The sequence below is a fragment of the Electrophorus electricus genome, chromosome 1 (assembly GCF_013358815.1).
Source record: "Electrophorus electricus isolate fEleEle1 chromosome 1, fEleEle1.pri, whole genome shotgun sequence".
NCBI lineage: Eukaryota > Metazoa > Chordata > Actinopteri > Gymnotiformes > Gymnotidae > Electrophorus > Electrophorus electricus.
In genome coordinates, this window is record NC_049535.1 from 32,592,568 (window position 1) to 32,612,567 (window position 20,000).

The 20,000-nt window shown below is 47.6% G+C and overlaps 1 protein-coding gene across 2 annotated transcripts in view; it reads right to left on the reverse strand.

Moving 5' to 3' along the window:
- The window catches only part of si:ch211-278a6.1 (SRC kinase signaling inhibitor 1), a 109,439-nt gene that overhangs the window by 29,292 nt on the left and 60,147 nt on the right, over positions 1 to 20,000 (reverse strand). For both annotated transcript variants that reach the window (XM_035523731.1, XM_035523702.1), the window contains exons 4-7: positions 13,996 to 14,022; positions 5,397 to 5,592; positions 2,335 to 2,630; positions 1 to 691 (exon numbers count right to left, since the gene is read on the reverse strand). The exon at positions 1 to 691 is cut by the window's left edge and continues 79 nt beyond it. In XM_035523731.1, coding sequence (XP_035379624.1) covers positions 1 to 691; positions 2,335 to 2,630; positions 5,397 to 5,592; positions 13,996 to 14,022 — 1,210 coding nt within the window. The remainder of the gene's footprint in view (positions 692 to 2,334; positions 2,631 to 5,396; positions 5,593 to 13,995; positions 14,023 to 20,000) is intronic.

A 20,000-nucleotide genomic window follows, 5' to 3' on the forward strand; every position in this document is an offset into this window, starting at 1 on the left:
AGCTGGAGCCCGGCCGGGACTTGGGGCTCTCGACAAACACGGACGAGGAGGCCGAGTCCTTGCGGAAGCTCTGCCGGACGGGCGAGCCCCTGCTGGGTGTGTTGGAGTACGAGTCCCTGTCGCGTAGCTGCACGTCCGGAACCTTCTGCGGGGACGAGGGCGGGAGGCGGAAGGCCAGCGTGGAGGCTGGACCGTAGCCGTCCGAGTACATCCCCGCCCCGGGTTTGTAGAGCGGCTCCTCCAAGTCGGCCTGCAGCGCCGCCGCCGAGTAGGTACTGAGGGAACGCACCGATCCTCGCCGGTACAGGCCGGCCGGCGCCGGAAACCCGAACGGGTCGCCCGAGGAGGCCACACTGAGCCGGCCCTCGTGCACCAGGCCGTAGGGGTCGGCGTACAGGCCCTCCGCCTTCAGCAGGACCACACCCTTTCCTGCTACATCCTCGTCGGGCTTGACGTCGCGCCGCTCCAGGATGGCAGAGGGCGAGCCCGTGAGGGCGGAGCCCGGGCCGTGGTGTCCGTGCTGGGAGCCCTGCGGGTGGGCGTGGCCCTGGCCCGAGAAGGAGGGTGGGCGGCCGCCGGCGTAGGACAGGCGGGTGCGGGCAGGTGAGCCGCCGGAGGTGGAGGTGCAGGAGGGCAGCGTGTTCAGACGGCGGGTGGGTGAAGACTCGTGGGAGGTGTACACCATCTCTCTCTGCACACACCCACAAAAACACAACGACCCCATCAGTTCGTGCTACAACTATTAGCACGTGAATGAATTATTACACGGGCGAACACCAGGTGTGCTGGCAGTAAGGCACAGAGGCCATTAAAATTCATCCACTCCAGCAGGGGCTAAGATTCCCTTGAGAACACCACGGTTACGTGGTTGTCGTGGATACCAGCTGGAGTGGCAGTGTCATGTTTTGTACCTGCGGGTTGGGCTGAGCTAAAGGTGATACTGCAAGCGCAGTGTGAATAGAGAGAGGTGGAGGGAGAGAGAGACAGAGGAAGACAAAAAGACAAAGAAGGGGAGAGGGAACTAGAGAAATGAGAGAGAGGGAGAGAGGGAGAGAGAGAGAGAGAGAGGGAGAGGGAGAGGTGGAGGGAGAGAGAGAGAGGGAGAGAGAGAGAGAGAGAGAGAGGGAGGGAGAGAGGGAGAGAGAGAGGGAGAGAGAGAGAGAGAGAGAGAGAGAGAGAGGGAGAGAGAGAGAGAGAGGTGGAGGGAGAGAGAGAGAGAGGGAGAGAGAGAGAGAGAGAGAGAGAGGGAGGGAGAGAGGGAGAGAGAGAGGGAGAGAGAGAGAGAGAGAGAGAGAGGGAGAGAGAGAGAGAGAGAGAGAGAGTGAGGGTGGGGGGTATACAGTGAAAACGGAGCTCCCCAGATTGACTGGCCTTCCTGGACGCTTTCAGCAGCAGGCAAATCTACAGAATCCTTTCAGCCTAGTTTACTACACACACACACACTCACACACACAAAACAACAACTCCCAAACCCAGTGAATAAAAAGATCTTGGCTGATTGTATATCAAGCCAGATGCTAGATGCATAGAAAGAGCAGTGTTTGGGGAGCAAAGCTGAGCTGCTGTCATCCATGTCTCCCCCCGTCTCCCCCTGTCTCCCCCCCGTCTCCCCCGTCTCCCCCTGTCTCCCCCTGGTCTCCACCAGTCTCCCCCGTCTCCACCAGTCTCCACCCGTCTCCCCCCATCTCCCCCCGTCTCCTCTCTTCTCGTCCTGCCATGTGCTCGTGTTTACTGCTCAGGTTCCCGCCCAGGTTCACACCCCTCACATTACCATTCCCCCTAGTCCTTGTCCCTGGCCGACTGGACATCCCTTGTCTGCTCCTCTGTTCCCTGTCGTCATGGTGAGGCTTTGTTACCATTGTGTCTTGTCAAGCGTTCCTTTCCCCAGTCTTCGGTTTCGTGCTCGCTCTCTGAGCCCGCCCCCCCGTTTTGTCTTCCCACATTTTGTTCTTTGTTTGTCCTTTTATGTGCGCCTTGGACGATCTGTCTGGACGCTGGACACTAAATCCTTTAGATGTTCGCGGGTGCGGCTGCTTCGTCCCCACGTTGGCCGCAGATGCCATCACATTCCAAAGAGAAAACACCACCCGCTGCCTCAGAAGCACATTTGCCAATCGAGGCGATCCCCGAGTCGAGATGGGGACAGAGTCGTGGAAAAGGACCACAGAGAGCAAAACGGGTCAGAAACAGCGGCACCAATAAAAACGCCATTAATCTATGACTGGTGTCTTCTAACTCCAGGAGAGCCCAATCAAGAGCCCAGCTCTCACACACACACACACACACACACGCACACACGCACACACGCACACACGCGCACACGCACGCCCTTACCCGCAGGTCTCCATTGGCCAGGTGCGCAGCCGCTCCGTAGCTTCCGTAGACGGGCTCCTTGCGGTAAATCTTGATGACGCTGCGGTCCTGGATGTCCCGCACGTCCTCCAGCTCGTAGAAGACGTTGCGGGCCTCATCCTTGATCAGGATGGCCGTGTTAGGGGACTTGAGCATGCTGGCTGTGAGCTTCTGCGGGAACATGTGCGCAATGAGCGCGTGCAGCGTCTCCAAGCTGCTCAGCTCGTGGGTGATGTGGACGCGCCGGGTCTCGTCTCCGAACTGGAGGAAGAGCACACCTGCAGAACGGAGACGGAGAGAAAGAGAGAGAGTGGGAGTTACAGAGAGAAGGAGAATAATGGACAGATTGATAGAAGGGAAGACAGGAAGAGAGGTGAATAGAATGATGGAGGTATAATGGGGCTGGGGAGGTAATGGAGAATTTGGGAGAGAGAGGGAGAGTGTGTAGTTAGTGGAAGTGTGTCAGAGACTCATCTCCTGTCCCATGCAACCTGTCAAAGCAGGAGAGGCCATGTTTCAGTGTCTCTCCCCAAGCTCTGGCTGACCAGGCTGCCAGCAGGAACACAACTTCCCAAGTTAGTTGTTAATAAAGTAAAATGACAGCACACACCAGACAACATACAGGGCAGCAAGACGAGGTATTTCACATCACTATGAAACCCACCACGAACCTCAAACCCTGGCCCTTTGTTGGGAGAATCATGTGGTGACTAGCATGATATTACTTATGTAGACAATATTATCTGAAAGGCATGTTTTTGGTATGTTTGAAGTGGGCACAGGGACATTGGACAACAGTTAATGGTGGACACCACTACCCAGAACCCTCCTTGGATGGGGGAGGGGGCCTCCCGGTAGCATCGGAAATAAATAGTTTTTGTTTCTAATTTTCATAGTCTCTGTTATTACAGAGATAAATAATACCAGACTGTGTCTTCCATTAAAATATGCTTATCTGAATGTTGTGTTCTTTAATTTCTTCCAAAAGTGATTTGGTCCTCCTGTGTGCAGATATATCTGAGAGCAGTTAGCAACTCAGGAGTCGTTAAAATGAAACCAAAATAAGGATTTCGGAAACAAAAGGTGTGTGGGGAGAGAGGTGTGTGGGGAGAGAGAGAGAGGGAGAGAGGGAGAAAGAGAGAGCGAGAGAGAGAGAGCGAGAGAGAGAGTGTGAGAGAGAGAGAGAGAGAGCAAGAGAGAGAAAGGGAGAAAGAGCAAGAGAGGGAGAGAGAGAGAGAGAGAGAGGGAGAGAGAGAGGGAGAGAGAGAGAGTGAGAGAGCGAGAGAGAGAGGGAGAGAGAGAGTGAGAGAGAGAGAGCGAGAGAGAGAGCAAGAGAGAGAGAGAGAGAGAGAAAGGGAGAGAAAGCAAGAGAGGGAGAGAGAGAGAGGGAGAGAGAGAGAGTGAGAGAGGGAGAGAGAGAGGGAGAGAGAGAAAGATGGAGAGAGAGAGAAAGAGAGAGAGAAAGAGAGAGAGGGGGAGAGAGAGAGAGAGAGAGAAAGAGAGAGAGAGGGAGAGAGAGAGAGTGTGTGTGAGAGAGAGAGAGAAGGAGAAAGAGAGGGAGAGAGAGAGAGTGTGTGTGAGAGAGAGAGAGAGAGAGAGAGAGAAAGAGAGAGAGAGAGAGAGTGTGTGTGAGAGAGAGAGAGAGAGAGAGAGAGAGAGAAAGAGAGAGAGAGGGAGAGAGAGAGCAGAAAGAAGGCAACAGCTGACCCATTTCTCTCAGTGACCAGGTGATCCTGAACTGTGCCCCACAGTAAATATGCTGTACTAGTGTAATATGCTGTACTAGTGTAATATGCTGTACTAGTGCAATATGCTGTACTAGTGCAAGCTCACTATGGTACTCGCGGCCCAAAGTGTGTTGCTACGCCCCTGATGAGCATGATGGTGAACTCGGCAGCCGCACTAGTAGGAGTGTGTGAAGAGTACGGGGGCGTGTTTAAGCTGGACCTCACGAATGTCACGAACGTTCACGATGAGACATACATACTTAGACGCTGCAGACAAACTATAAACAAAAACACGCTGAGGACACATTGGCTGCTCTGCAGTGCGACCATCCAGTTTCCGTCCTGGTGACATTTTTATGTAACTGGCAGATTTCAGCGCACGACTGATCTCATGACAGGGATTTAGTCAGTCAGCGTTCACTTGACGTAGATCTTTAATATGTAAAATTATGTAAAATTGATTAATTTTACCTAAATTATCACCACGGTGACTTTATGAATACAAATTAAATACCATTTCACACATTTTGTGCAGCGTAATGCACAAGAATCTGCTCCTATGAGAATCAGATAGTAAATAGTATAATACTATATGTAGGTGATGTATGTAGTAACTACTATGACACTATGTAGGTGATGTATGTAGTAACTACTATGACACTATGTAGGTGATGTATGTAGTAACTACTATGACACTATGTAGGTGATGTATGTAGTAACTACTATGACACTATGTAGGTGATGTATGTAGTAACTACTATGACACTATGTAGGTGATGTATGTAGTAACTACTATGACACTATGTAGGTGATGTATGTAGTAACTACTATGACACTATGTAGGTGATGTATGTAGTAACTACTATGACACTATGTAGGTGATGTATGTAGTAACTACTATGACACTATGTAGGTGATGTATGTAGTAACTACTATGACACTATGTAGGTGATGTATGTAGTAACTACTATGACACTATGTAGGTGATGTATGTACACCTGCAATTACTGACCTGTCATTTAAACACCATCAGGAAGGTGGAAGACATTTACACACACACACACAAACACACATAGACACACAATGCACACATTTACCCATCAGGTCTGATTTGCTTTGGGAATCCAGTCCAGACATCAGAGGTCCACAGCAGTCTGCCTGCTGGCTGCTTGTGTGTAATTGATCTTTGTTAAGGATGTGTGGGCCACTCAGCTAATTAGACAACTGGACAGATTTTCCCACAGACATTCTGAACGTCGGCTCTCTGACCAGAGCCCTCTGTGTGTGTGTGTGTGTGTGTGTGTGTGCGTGTGTTACCTGGCGAGCGGAGCTTGCTCTGGCTGGCTGAGCGGGACAACGGCAGACTCTGGCGGAAGCGATTCATGCGGTTGAAGGCGAGCGGCATGTCCGCCTCTGACATGGTCTCCAGAGACTCGGCCGAGGCGAAGGAGAGCTTGGACGCCTGGTCCGCCAGCCCAGACTGGGTGGACTGGGAGTGACGCGGACTCCGGCTCTGGGCAGGACAGAGGGACGGGGGAGTGAGAGAGTTCTTCAAATGAAGGGTACACAGAGCGATAGAAGCAGGGAGAAAGAAAGAAAAGTGTAGAGTGCAGAGAACAAAAGAAAGAAGGAAGGAAAAACAAAAAGCAGGACGGAGACATGAAGCCTGAAAACTCGGAGACACAAATAAAAAGACAGAGAACACACACACACACACTCACACACACACTCACACACACACACACACACACACACACACACACACACACACACACACACACACACTTCTTTCATCCAAACTCTGCTCTAGAATATGACATCACTGTTGTAGCTCGTTAGGGATAATGAGTGAGGGAGTTGTACGGAGACAACCGAACAAACGAGCCCTCACGCGATGTACAAGCCCCTCGCACCCACGTTGCCCCACCCAGACGTGGCCGCTCCTGTGACACACCTCACCAGGTCTGGTCAAGCTCACTGGAGCTGTAACCCTCCACACCTGCTGGTCCTCTTCCTCTCTGACCTCGTCCTGGAGCATGTGGCCAGTCTGTCTGTCTGCCTGCTTATTGAACTGTGTTTTCTAGACCCAGCCTTCGGCCTGACCCCTCTCCACCTCCTGGACTCTGCCCTCCCCGCTTGGCTCCTGGATTCCGCCTGGACCGGCTCATCGCGATGTTCCACGCCTCCTCCCTAATGCTCTGTGCTCAAGCGTCCTGCACCCGGAATCATAATAAAACCTCCTGTTATCGTATCGCCCTTCCCCCGCATGTTTACTGCCTTTACATAAGAAAAACAAACAAACAAACAAACAACCATGGTGAGGCCATCGGCAACATAACCAGACACAGGAAATAACTTCTCAGAAGAGCACATTTCAGAGAAATAATCTGCTATTAGAATAAATGAAATTATGGCCAAAAATACGTGCACAGCCTCGTGATTAAGGGGAACGGCTTGGTGATAATGAGCCTTTCCGTAATAAATCTCCCTCTGTCTCTCTGTCTCTTCCACGGACTCCAGGGAAGATTGTGTTAATGAGGGAGGATGTGTGGTCTGTGTGGTTTCTGCTCTGTGGAAGCTGAACAGTCCTTAATGAAGAGGCTCATGCATCTGTGATGGCACAGAGCACCACAGCAAGCACTCGCCTATAATGAGCTCCCATGGTGCACTGGGGGAAGAGCCGCGAGCCAATCGGTGGTGCAGCCAACACCCACTGAGCGGCACGAGCGTGTCAGAACAGCATAGGCACTGAATGAACAGTTTATGCCATGTTGATGTTGGCCCTGAGATGGTTTGGGCATTAATATTATAATCGTGTAATAATAATAAAAGATAAATCATCATCATCATCATCATCGTCATCATCATCTGCTGTAATGGGGCCTAAGGGTTTGACACATAGAAAAACACAAAAACACAAACGTGAATAATGCACTATGATTAACAAAACTTGGCCACACACACCAACGCACACACACAAACACACAAATACAAGACCAAGATAAATCTCCTAATAAAGTGTGTGTATATGCACCCTTTTTCTTTCTCTCAATAACATTTACATTTTTTAGCATAAAATGAGGGCCCAGCACTAAACCTGGATTTGCTTTTATACATGAAGAAAGCATCTCTTCCTCCAAACGTTGCAATTTGTTTTGCTTTCATTGTTAAAAATCTGATGATTCCAAAGACACTTAGTGGCCAGACTGTGGAGCAAAGCACACATTAGCAAAAACTACTGATTAACAAGTGAGTGATATTTTAAATACTTAAATAAGCAAGACTCAGAAGAACAACCTGCCGCTACCAGAAACAACCTTTTTTTTCTGCTCTTCATCAATAGTTGAGGCCTACTAGCAGAGATATTTGAAAAGTCATCTTCATAATGCTGGTACGGCAATGTCCTTCCCACACAGCCTGAGCCCTGTCCACTGACGCAGCCAATCACGCCAAAGCCCAAATCCTGCACCACGAGCCTGAAGGTATTTACACTAACATTTACCTTTACAGCATTTATCTGACTTACAATTATGACTTCATGGCTGAACTTCACCGGGGCTGCTTGTACCGTGCAAGGTGAGTTCACAGCGAGAGGCAGCGGACACGCCTGCTTTGTTAAATCTGCAGCCCAGACACGTGTAGGAGTCGTGCTGAATGTGTTTTCATTTTTACAGTGAATGGTGGTTTTGGATCAGGCTATCCAGTCCACCACTTCATTCCATGTCTATCTTTGCACGTTTGGAATCCTTCAGCTCTAATCCAGATCACTGGAAGAAGACATCAGTCCCGCTCTGTGGAATTTTGGAACTGTCTGGATGCGATGGAATCTACTAGTTATCCATATATACCTTGACAGGGTTTGGAGAGATTATATCCAGGAGTGTGCATTCATTGATTCTGTCATTTTTATCATTTATAAAATAAGGTTTATGGTGCTCCAGTTTTGATTGCTAACCAAAGAGGCATTGGGTCCATGAGCTGACTTCACAAATTCCATGAATAAAGGCGTCCTTACACATATCATTAATTAGACCTATGTATACCTGTACTTGATCTATGTATACCTGTACTTGATCTATGTATACCTGTGGTATATCTATGTATACCTGTAGTTGATCTATGTATACCTGTAGTTGATCTATGTATACCTGTAGTTGATCTATGTATACCTGTAGCAGATCTATGTATACCTGTATTAGATCTATGTATACCTGTGGTATATCTATGTATACCTGTAGTTGATCTATGTATACCTGTGGTAGATCTATGTATACCTGTAGTTGATCTATGTATACCTGTGGTAGATCTATGTATACCTGTAGTTGATCTATGTATACCTGTGGTAGATCTATGTATACCTGTAGTTGAACTATGTTTACCTGTTGTTGAGCTATGTATACCTGCATTTGATCTATGTATACCTGTGGTAGATCTATGTATACCTGTGGTAGATCTATGTGTACCTGTGGTAGATCTACATCTACATAGTAGATCTATGTATACCTGTACTTGATCTATGTATACCTGTACTTGATCTATGTATACCTGTAGTAGATCTATGTATACCTGTAGTAGATCTATGTATACCTGTATTAGATCTATGTATACATGTTGTAGATCTATGTATACCTGTGGTAGATCTATGTATACCTGTGGTAGATCTATGTATACATGTGGTAGATCTATGTATACATGTATTAGATCTATATACACATGTGGTAGATCTATGTATAAGTCTGGTATACCTGGTAAACCTAAGTGCTCACGAACACTTATCATTGTATTGTGTTTATGATATGTACACCATGCACCTGTCTCTTCATGTGTTAAGATCATCTGGAATACTGTTCTTCTTCAGTAATTTCATCTGTTTTAGTACTCATCTGTTTTCAATACAAGTATTAAAAATCAACAGTATTCAAGTTGCTGAGTGGATTTTAATGATCCGTAATCATATCATCATTCCCGTTAGCCTTGGTGTTAGGTAGGTGTGTGAAGACAGAGATCTGACACCACAGAGAGGGGAGGCACTGGAGCTCTGGCCACAGAGAGGGGAGGCACTGGAGCTGTGGCCACAGAGAGGGGAGGCACTGGAGCTCTGGCCACAGAGAGGGGAGGCACTGGAGCTCTGGCCACAGAGAGGGGAGGCACTGGAGCTCTGGCCACAGAGAGGGGAGGCACTGGAGCTCTGGCCACAGAGAGGGGACACACTGGAGCTGTGGCCACAGAGAGGGGACGCACTGGAGCTGTGGCCACAGAGAGGGGAGGCACTGGAGCTGTGGCCACAGAGAGGGGACACACTGGAGCTGTGGCCACAGAGAGGGGACACACTGGAGCTGTGGCCACAGAGAGGGGACACACTGGAGCTGTGGCCACAGAGAGGGGACACACTGGAGTTGTGGCCACAGAGAGGGGACACACTGGAGCTATGGCCACAGAGAGGGGACACACGGGAGCTGCGACCACAGAGAGGGGACACACTGGACCTGTAGCCACAGAGAGAGGACACACTGGAGCTGTGGCCACAGAGAGGGGACACACTTTTGTCTCTTACAAAAGGGAGTTGTGTCTCTATCCACTGCACTCCCACATTCACTGGGAAGGAAGGGACATGCCAACGCTAGTTCAAGATTCCCACTGAATACCTCTTAGGACTGGCCATCCCAATGTCTGTGGAAGAAGTTTTCTGTTTGGTCCTGAAAGCAGTTTGGACATTTTGGGAACACATGAATCCTCCACAGAACACACAAAATGGCACTTCTCATGAGAGTCTTGGTGTTTACAGTTAGTCTGAACGCTTCTTTACTTTGGAATGAATACCAGTGTTTAATGGATAGCATGCAGACACATGCACACACACACACACACACACGTATATATTTTTTCTCTCTTCCTCAAACAAATATAGCTACTCAAATGCAGCAGCCGTTTTTATCTGTGAGCTGATACAGATGGTCTGTACGTATCTATGTGTGTGTGTGTGTGTGTGTGTCTGTGTATGTGTGGGTGTGTGTGCAGGTAAATGGTAGTGAGCTGAGGTGAACCCCATTTATCTCCTGCTCTCACACACAGGCGCACGTGCACGTGGAGGAATGTGCGTGAGAGAGAGAGAGAGAGAGAGAGAGAGTGAGGGTGTGTGTGTGAGAGAGAAAGAGAGTGTGAGAGATGGAGAGAGAGAGAGAGAGAGAGTGAGACACGTATTATTTAGTTATTAATCTCAATCTATTGATTAATCTATTATTCATTATACAATCTAATAGTATATATTACAGTAAGAATGCTTTAGCAGCCAGAGTTCTCCTCAAGCAGTAAGGCTGTAGCACATCTGGACTCACGTGTGAGCTTCTCTAGCATGTGAGGTAGTGAAATATTACAGCACCAACCACTGACACTGGCGCTTACTGACACTCCAGACGTCCTCGGTGAAGACTGCTGACTTTTCCTCATATTCATGCTGTGCTGGGGTGAGTCAGAACCTTTGTTTATGACAGTTCCTGTGCTCAACCTTAAAAGGTTCGAGGTACGGTCTGCTTTCTGCACACACACACACACACACACACACACACACACACACACACTAGCTGATCCAGTTGAAAAGCTTGATAAATGTGGTTTCTCTCCTTATCGGGGAGGCCACAGTGGCATGTTTGGGGACGGGGCGCTTTGTCTCAGGCTGCAGAGGTGTAGCGGGACAAGGATATGCTTTCTCCCGTGCCCCCCGTATCTGGGAGAGGTGTGGCACGCAGCCATTCCATAACCCCTATCAGCAGAGCAGCATGACATAATCTCCTCCATTCTCTCTCGCACTCTCTTTCACACTTTCTCTCTCTCTCTCTCTGTCCTTCTCCCTCTCTCTCTTGCTCTCTTTCTCTCTTGCTTTTAAAATCTCTTTTTCTGTGCATCAGCAAAGTAGAGAATCAGGCACCAATTTGCTGCAATTTGGTAGTTTCGTGCATTCTGTGTCTAACAGTAGTGAAGGATGAGAGAGGAGAAGATGGAAGGAGAGAGGTAGATGGAGAGAGAGAGCGAGGGAGGGACACAGAGAGAGAGAGAGAGAGAGAGAGAGGAAGGATTGAGAGAGTTCTCTCTTTTTCTTGCGCTCTCCTTTTTCAAAACCAGGTTAAACTCCAGCATAATGAATCACACCAGAAAATAAACCGCAGAATGCAGAGTACTACAACCTCATAATCTTACAATAATAGAATCTCAGAATCCTACAATCTCAGAATCTCAGAATGCTAGAATCTCAGAATACTACAATCTCAGAATACTATAATCACATAATCTCAGAATGCTAGAATCTCAGAATACTACAATCTCAGAATACTATAATCACATAATCTCAGAATGCTAGAATCTCAGAATACTACAATCTCAGAATACTATAATCACATAATCTCAGAATGCTAGAATCTCAGAATACTACAATCTCAGAATACTATAATCACATAATCTCAGAATGCTAGAATCTCAGAATACTACAATCTCAAAATACTACAATCTCATAGTCTCAGAATACTACAATCTCAGAATACTACAATTTTATAATCTCAGAATGCTAGAATCTCAGAATACTACAATCTCAAAATACTACAATCTCATAATCTCAGAATGCTAGAATCCCCGAATACTACAAGAATACTACAATCTCATAATCTCAGAATACTACAATCTCATAATATCGGAATACTAGAATCTCAGTACTGTGATAATTTGACAGTGTTGTCATAGTTTCACCTTTTCACCAGTACCAACCACCTACATTCATGGTATATGTGTGTGTGTGTGTGTGTGTGTGTGTGTGTGTGTGTGTGTGTGTGTGTGTGTGTGTGTGTGTGTTTATGTGTGTGAATGTGTGTGTGTGTGTGTGTGTGTGTGTGTGTGTGTGTGTGTGTGTGTGTGTGTGTGTGTGTGTGTGTGTGTGTGTGTGTGTGAAGCTGAAGCTGCTTGTAGTCTGGGCATAACCTTTGTCATTCTCAGACCATGTTTCAAACCTGACCCAGTCTTGCAGATTTCTCCTTTGTAACATATGAAGGATTCGGCCCTTTCCCTCATAGGAAGCTACCCAGGTGTTTGTGCAGTCTCCTGCAATCTCAAAGCTCGACTACACCAACTTGCTACTCACTGGTCTTCCCTTAAGTGCCATCAGACCTATACAACTTGTCCAGAATGCAGCCACACAACTGGTCTTCAATATTCCCAAGTTCACACGTCACTCCACCTTTGTGCTCCCTTCATTGGCTTCCAGTAGCTGCACGCATCAGATTTAAAAACCTTGATGCTTGCTTACAAAGCCAAAAAATGGACCAGCCCTTCACACATACATGATGTCAAAGCCTGAACCTTAAGAACGGCTCAGATTGAAACGCCATGCTTCAAGTCTCATGGAATACAAGCATGGAGACTATTCTCTGTTCTGGCTCCTAGATGGTGGAACAAACCTCCACTGGCTGTCCGGACAGCAGAGTCTTGCAGTCTTCAAACTCAGACTGAAGACCCGTCTATTTCTGGAATATCTAAATGTACACTGACCCTGCTCCTATGTTAACTAACTGAATCTAGTACTTATTGTAGGTATTGTTTGTTTATTACACTGATGTTGACTGCTCCTATGTTGACTAACCCCACTTCATTAACCCCCATTACACTAACCCTACTTCACTAACCCCATTACACTAACCCCACTTCACTAACCCCATTACACTAACCCCACTTCATTAACCCCCATTACACTAACCCCACTTCACTAACCTCCATTACACTAACCCCACATCACTAACCCCCATTACACTAACCCTACTTCACTAACCCCATTACACTAATCCCACTTCACTAACACAATTTTCCCATTACACTAAGAACAATTCCCTAACCCCATTTGACTAACACTATTTCACTAACACTACCACACTCTTGCACTGCTCCCCTAGCACAGGCTGATTTAACATCACACTTCACATATCATACTGGTCTCTATTGCTTTGCAGAGAATGAATGTGCATCTTACATCACCAGACACGCAGCTACAAGAGACATGAAGAGAGAGAGAACAGGACCCCCACAGCCGAGCCGCAGAGACGGGATATGACATAGTGGTCCAGCCCCTCTTACCCAGCAGGCTAAGATATACATTACTTTATCATGTGAAGACATAGAAAACAGTATGCACACACACACACACACACACACACACACACACACACACACACACACACACACTTACACACACACTCACACTCTCACACACACACACACACACACACACTCACACACACACACACACACACACACTCTCACACACACACACACACACACACACACACACACACACACACACACTCACACACACACTCACACACACACACTCACACACACACTCACACACACACACACACACAAACACACACACACACACACACTCACACCCAAACACACTCACACCCAAACACACTCACACACACACACACACACACACACACACACACACAAACACACTCACACACACACACACACACACAAACACACTCACATACACACACACACAAACACACTCACACACACTTACTTACACACACACACACACACACACACACACACACACACACACTTACTTACACACACACACACACACACACACACACACACACCAAAGCCTAACAAATGGGTATGACACACACCACGGATGGGAATCACCTATATCATACACACAAACACACACACACTCATGTATGCACACATGCACACACATATGCAGTTACACACACACAAACAGTTCATGAGCACATATGCATATATACATATGCCCTATGGAACAGAGCATAGATAACATACACAAATACATGGGTGTCTCACACACACACACAGAGCAAAGATGGGGGGCAGGAATCAGATGATATTGCTGCCTGAGGGCACTGACCTTAAAACTCCAGTAATTTGGCTGTTGCTGTGAACAAAGAGAGAGAAAAGAGGAAAACATTAGACATTCAAGGATTTCTGCAGTAACACAGCCTGACAACACCATCCGCTCACACCATCTAACATCCAGCCTGGTGCCAGAGAGGACAGCGAAGACATCAACAAATACGACATTCTGCACAAATAACGTTCGTTATAACAGCACAATTTCCACTCCTAGTGGTCTTTCTGATACCGCAGCTGTCCTTACACGCTTTGCGTGAGTCTAGCACTGAGAGCAGATGCCTTCAGTCGCTGTGATTCCAGGCAGGAAGAGGGGAAGGATCTCAGAGCAGGAGTGAGAAGCCCTGCCCACACAGGCCTGGCACCGTGACCCAGGAGCGAGAAGCCCTGCCCATACGCGGCTGGCACTAGGACCCAGTGCCAGCTAATCAGTCATCTGAGCTCCGAGAGCAGCCGATTAAACCAGTAGGCTCAGCTGGGGCATCTGCATACATGGCAACCATTAGTGGGTAAGATCGGCAAGCCTGGCTGGACCTCCCCCTAGCAGAGACCTTCTCCCCCCAGTGGAGGGAGGAACAGGAGTCCCAGGCAGCAGAAGCAAGATGGGAAGATGGAAAAGTGGCAAAGTAGCAAACATCATCGCAGAGAGCGCCAGGGGCTGGAGTTTCAGCCATACTGTTTCTCATCAAGTCCTGCACTGAGTCCTGCACTGAGCCTTCTACTGAGTCCCGTACCAAGTCCTGTGCAGAGATCGTCCACTTCTTCAAAACCTTAAAAAAAGCTCTGCACTTCTGCCTCCTCAATGCAGCTGCACTGAACCATCTGCCCTCAACCCTGCCCACCATCCTGGCCCCGTCCTACAGTTGCTCAGCGGATAATTCCAGAACAGATATGCCCTTACACGAAGACCACTGGGACTTCTTCTCTCGCAATCTTTCTGAAGTGCAAAATGAAATGTAAAATGGAATATAATCAGTGTGTTTCTCTGTGTGTGTGTGTGTGCGCGCACTGAGTCTTTGGTGGTCAGGAAATGCCTCCTGATCCCTATGAAATTATGCACAACATATGGCTGTGAATTTTAATTCTTCTTTTCTTATTCTCTCAGCTTATCGTCTCGCGTCTCAGTAGGAACCAAGGCCTACCTGTAAGGAGTACTCTTACACACACACACACAGCACATTTATTTATTTTCTTGTTCTTAGAAGATATCACATACCAACGCTGAAAGTTTCAGGACCCCTTCTGATCTGTCCAGTATCGATCATGGTTCGTCATGAATAGTTGATACGTTGGTCTGCATTGTAAGGCTGCAGGCAGGGGAACCTTATCTGCATGCATTCAGTGTAGCAACAGGGTTTCTCTCTCCCATCAAGAAGGAGAGTTCCTGGCTTCTACCACACACACACACACACCTGCTTGACTGAAATATGAACCTGTTTCCACACTATTCACTGGAGGGTTGGGTTTCCCGTGCTGGACCTTCAGAGACACGTGGTGTAGAGGGATCGCTGCACATGCCTGTGACCTTACAGGGAGCATGTATGACGTCCACAACACGTAATTTTGTTATTATTGCCAGTATTGACCCCTGAGCCTGAGCAGCACACAGCTAAACATATCTGACGCTCACTGCCTTTAAACCTTCTCTTCACTCCAGGATCATCCGTCTCTAGTCTGGTGATTTCCAGTCCCCGAGACTTTCGTCCTCCACTTCTGTTGATTTGATACCAACTTAACAAAGGCACTTAAAACCTCACACAAATCAACTCTCACACTGGTAAAACCACACACTGGTAAAACCACACACTGATAAAAACCATACACTGGTAAAACCACACACTGGTAAAACCTCACACAAATCAACTCTCACAATGATAGAAACCACACACTGGTAAAAACCACACACTGATAAAAACCACACACTGATAAAAACCACACACTGGTAAAATCTCACACAAATCAACTCTGACACTGATAGAAACCACACACTGGTAAAACCACACACTGATAAAAACCACACACTGGTAAAACCTCACACAAATCAACTCTCACACTGCTAGAAACCACACACTGATAAAAACCACACACTGGTAAAACCACACACTGGTAAAACTACACACTGATAAAACCTCACACTAGTTACTCCTCACAAAGATCTTGCCTGGACTCTCCCACGAGATGCCACAGACGTCAGCCATGTGAGAGTGTTCTGGATGCTGAGCTATTTCTAACATGCTGCTTCCACTATTGTGCAAAGGTCTCTGGCATACTGACTACGAAGTCCACACACGCACTCACACACCTTTGTCTGTGTATGGATATGGGAACATCTGCATTAAAACAGTGGTAGCTTAGTGGTGAAGGTAGCTGAATTGTAAGCAGAAGTTTACAAGCTGGTTCAAGCCCCACCACTGCCAGAGTGCCCCTGTTGGGCCCCTGAGCAAGACCCTTAACACTCAAGTTATACTTAATTGTAAGTTGCTTTGGATAAAACTGTCATGTAAAGGTAAGAACTGTAGCTAGCTGTCAAAGTTTTGAACACTATGACACTGTTAAAGATAACAAGATGTCACAATAACAAAAGATTTTCAGACTGGGTGTGGTTATTGATATTATCACATCCTATTAATTATACCCTCATTGTTTAAGCTCCTCCCACAACTGCAGAGCTTGACTTCTCAATGTGCTGTATCTGATCCCTGGGCTGGTGTAACTGGGCCTCTATGTCTTCACACCAATGACCACATCAGAATGTGGTCGTATTTTTGGCATCCATTTCATCTTGCTTGCTGTGAAAAACTTCCCTCTTGGTTAGATGTCCATTTGGGTGTGTTTTTTTTTACCCCACGCAGTGAGGTAAAGTCGTTTAAAGTAGTTTTTTGTTTTGTTCTTTTTATTTAAATGCATCCAAGTCTGTTCACACGCGGGGAAGAACCGCAGGCACTCGGCTAGCTAACGCCCGTCGCTGAATGAAAAGTCATTTCTTTGACTGTTTGTTTTCGGTAGTCGATGATGTTAAAAAACTTGGCGACATCTCTGCCACACATTCACGACAGCTAAGAGAAATAATAATGATAATAACAATAAAAAAGAACTGTTTACAAAATGAATATTTTTTACACCATTAAAAATCATCTTTTATTTTTTGCAGAAAAAAAAACAAAACTTTTGGTAGGCCTTTATTTTAACAACCATGTAAACTAGCATAACTAACTACGTAAATAAAATGGGACAGAACACTGACTTAATGCTCGCAGTGCGCTACGGCGGCAACGCACAACTCGACGAGCACTTCCGGCGGAGGCGCGGGCCCGAGCCTGGCTGCGCGCGCCGTGCAGGCGCAGGGTTAAGTAGCCCCGGCCCCTGACGCGCACGCCCTCGTGCCCGCCGCTTCCGCCGAGCCCGAGCTCCCGCTGCGGCGATGCACGCGCCCTCGTCTGCGCGCCGGCGGGCTCGCGCGTTCGACTCGGCTTGACAGGCGCTTTTTTTTCCCCACTCGTTGGGAGTGAAATATTCCGAGGCAGATTTATTTGCATAGCACTTTTCATACAGTGGCAAATCAAAGCGCTTCACACAAACATAAAGGAACTAAATAATAAAGCTTATTACATCCCGAGAGCTATCGCCTCAGGAGAGGTTTTTTTTAAGGAAGAAAATAAACCGCTACGTAGATATATAAAACAAGTTATTGAGATAGAAAATATAGCAATAAAATGATATACAGCAGAAGTGCAGGCAAAAGAGGAAAAAAAGTTAAATAATGAAATAATGAAATGAATTAAAAGGTGAAAAGCTGATGAAAACACAAAGTAATGACAAAATTATATGCGCAAAAAAACAACAACAACAAAAAACAAAACCAAACAACCCCCCCCCCCCCCCCCCCCCAAAAAAAAAAGAACTCAACGATACGCATGAGAGAGCAGAGCGGCTTTTAAAGTGGTTTTAAAAGCACCATGCTCGGGGCACGTCTGAGCTGGACGGGCAGTCGGTTTCAGTTATCTGGAGCACAGAAGCCAAACACTGCCCTTCCACGTGCGGTTTGAATCCCGGACGTTACAAGATGGCTCGTGCCCACTTATCTAAGAGCCGTACTGGGTTTATACTCGTGGGGCATATCTGAAACGTATCCCGAGCGTAAGCCATTCAGTGATTTATGGAACAGCAGCCTCCGTGGAGTCTACAACTCACTGGAAGCTTGTGTGGAGATTTTAGTACTGGAGTAATGCGTTCTGCTTCTTTGTCCGGGACAAAACTCCCACAGCAGCAGAGCTGTAGCCGTTGAGCGGTCTTAGTGGGGAGCTCAGTTAGGAGACCATCACGGAGGTCGGTACCCGAGATAAAGGCACGCACGGTTTTCTCTGGCTCTCGTGTAGACGTTAAGCCTTTTTTTTTCTAGCTACATTGTCGGGATGACGGAAGGCGACTTTGGTAATTGTACGACCGTGCCTAATGGTGGTGAAATCTGAGGTTATGCAAGGTTTATGCGATTTCTAGGTCTTCGGGTTTGAGCGCTCTAGATGCAAGCTGTGCACTCATTTGAAGACGCTCCTGGCTGTTGCCAAACATCATAAGCTCTCTTCTGTCTGAAGAAGATTCCGTGCGCTCCGACCGCAGACCGAGCGAGTACTGTAATCATGCATGGGGCATGACAACGCGCAGAGGTTCAGTCAGAGGCTGTGGAGACTGGTGCAGGCGGCCTGCACGTTCCAGTTTTACCCGATGATGTCATTCCTGGCCAGCGAGCGTTGACTGTTGCTTAGCAACGCAGTAACGTGCCATCGGAGGAAAACGGACTATTTAGCTTGCTGGTGGATAGGCCACGGCTGCTAAATGACATCCGACAGTAACGGCCAGTGAAATTCCACAGGGCTGTTTGCTAAAAAGACAGCAGTTGGGCTAGTAGGATCCAATAACAGACACCGGTGAGACTCGGTACAGGTAGCAGCAGGGGAATACGCCAACGTTGCACTCACGCAGCCTGTGTCATGCCTTTATCCACCGCAAAGACACACACACACACACACACACACACACACACACACAGACTCACACACACACAGACTCACACACACACACACACACAGCATGGTCTCACTAATGCGTAGTCAATCACACTGCACCTGGTCCAGCTGCCAGTGTTAACATCCAACTGAGTAACATATGTTAGCTCAGTGAGAAAGAGCACACACACACACACACACACACACACACACACACACACACACACGCACACACATGTGCACTTTTAAAGCAATTAAAAAGAAATCACTTGCTCCCGGAAATGTAAACACACACACACACACACCCTCCTCTTTAACCAATGTGCAAAACAATTGCAGGGTTCCCCACAGAAGAACAGCAGAGTCACACCACCTGACCTGCATGCAAAACAGCTCACATGCTCACACACACACACACACACACACCTACCTCAAAAGCAACCACGCACCACCTGCATATGTTCAACACAACACCTATGCCAATAATAAACAAACAAGCACTTCCAAGGACTTACCTGCAACTGCAACCACGTGTGTGTGCTTGACCACACACACACAAAGATGCCTTCAGTCAGTCAGTCCCGGCAGCTGTCAGCTGTCCGAGCCCCTCATCCTGTGCTCTTCTTCCCCTCCCTCTCTCTCTTTCTCTCTTGATCTCACTCTTTCTCGCTCTGTCTCGCTCTGTCTCTCAGCCACATGCAGTAGCAGCGTTTTTATTTAATTAATTACCACATCAGCAGGCAGCTGCTTCAGCTCTCCGCCACCAGAGTCACAGGACGGGGGTGTGAGTGTGTGGCGTGTGGGGAGGGGGTGGAGCCCACATACTGGACTAATTAACTCTCCTCTTCCTCGTTTACACGCTGCTGGACTCGTCCTGCTCTTCCCTCGCTCCCCTGCTGCGGCTCTGCTCCTCCCCCGCGAGCGCTCCCCAGCGACGCAAGCAGCACCCCCGATGCCACTCAGCTTCCCACAATCCCACAGGGACGCCACGCCAGTCTTC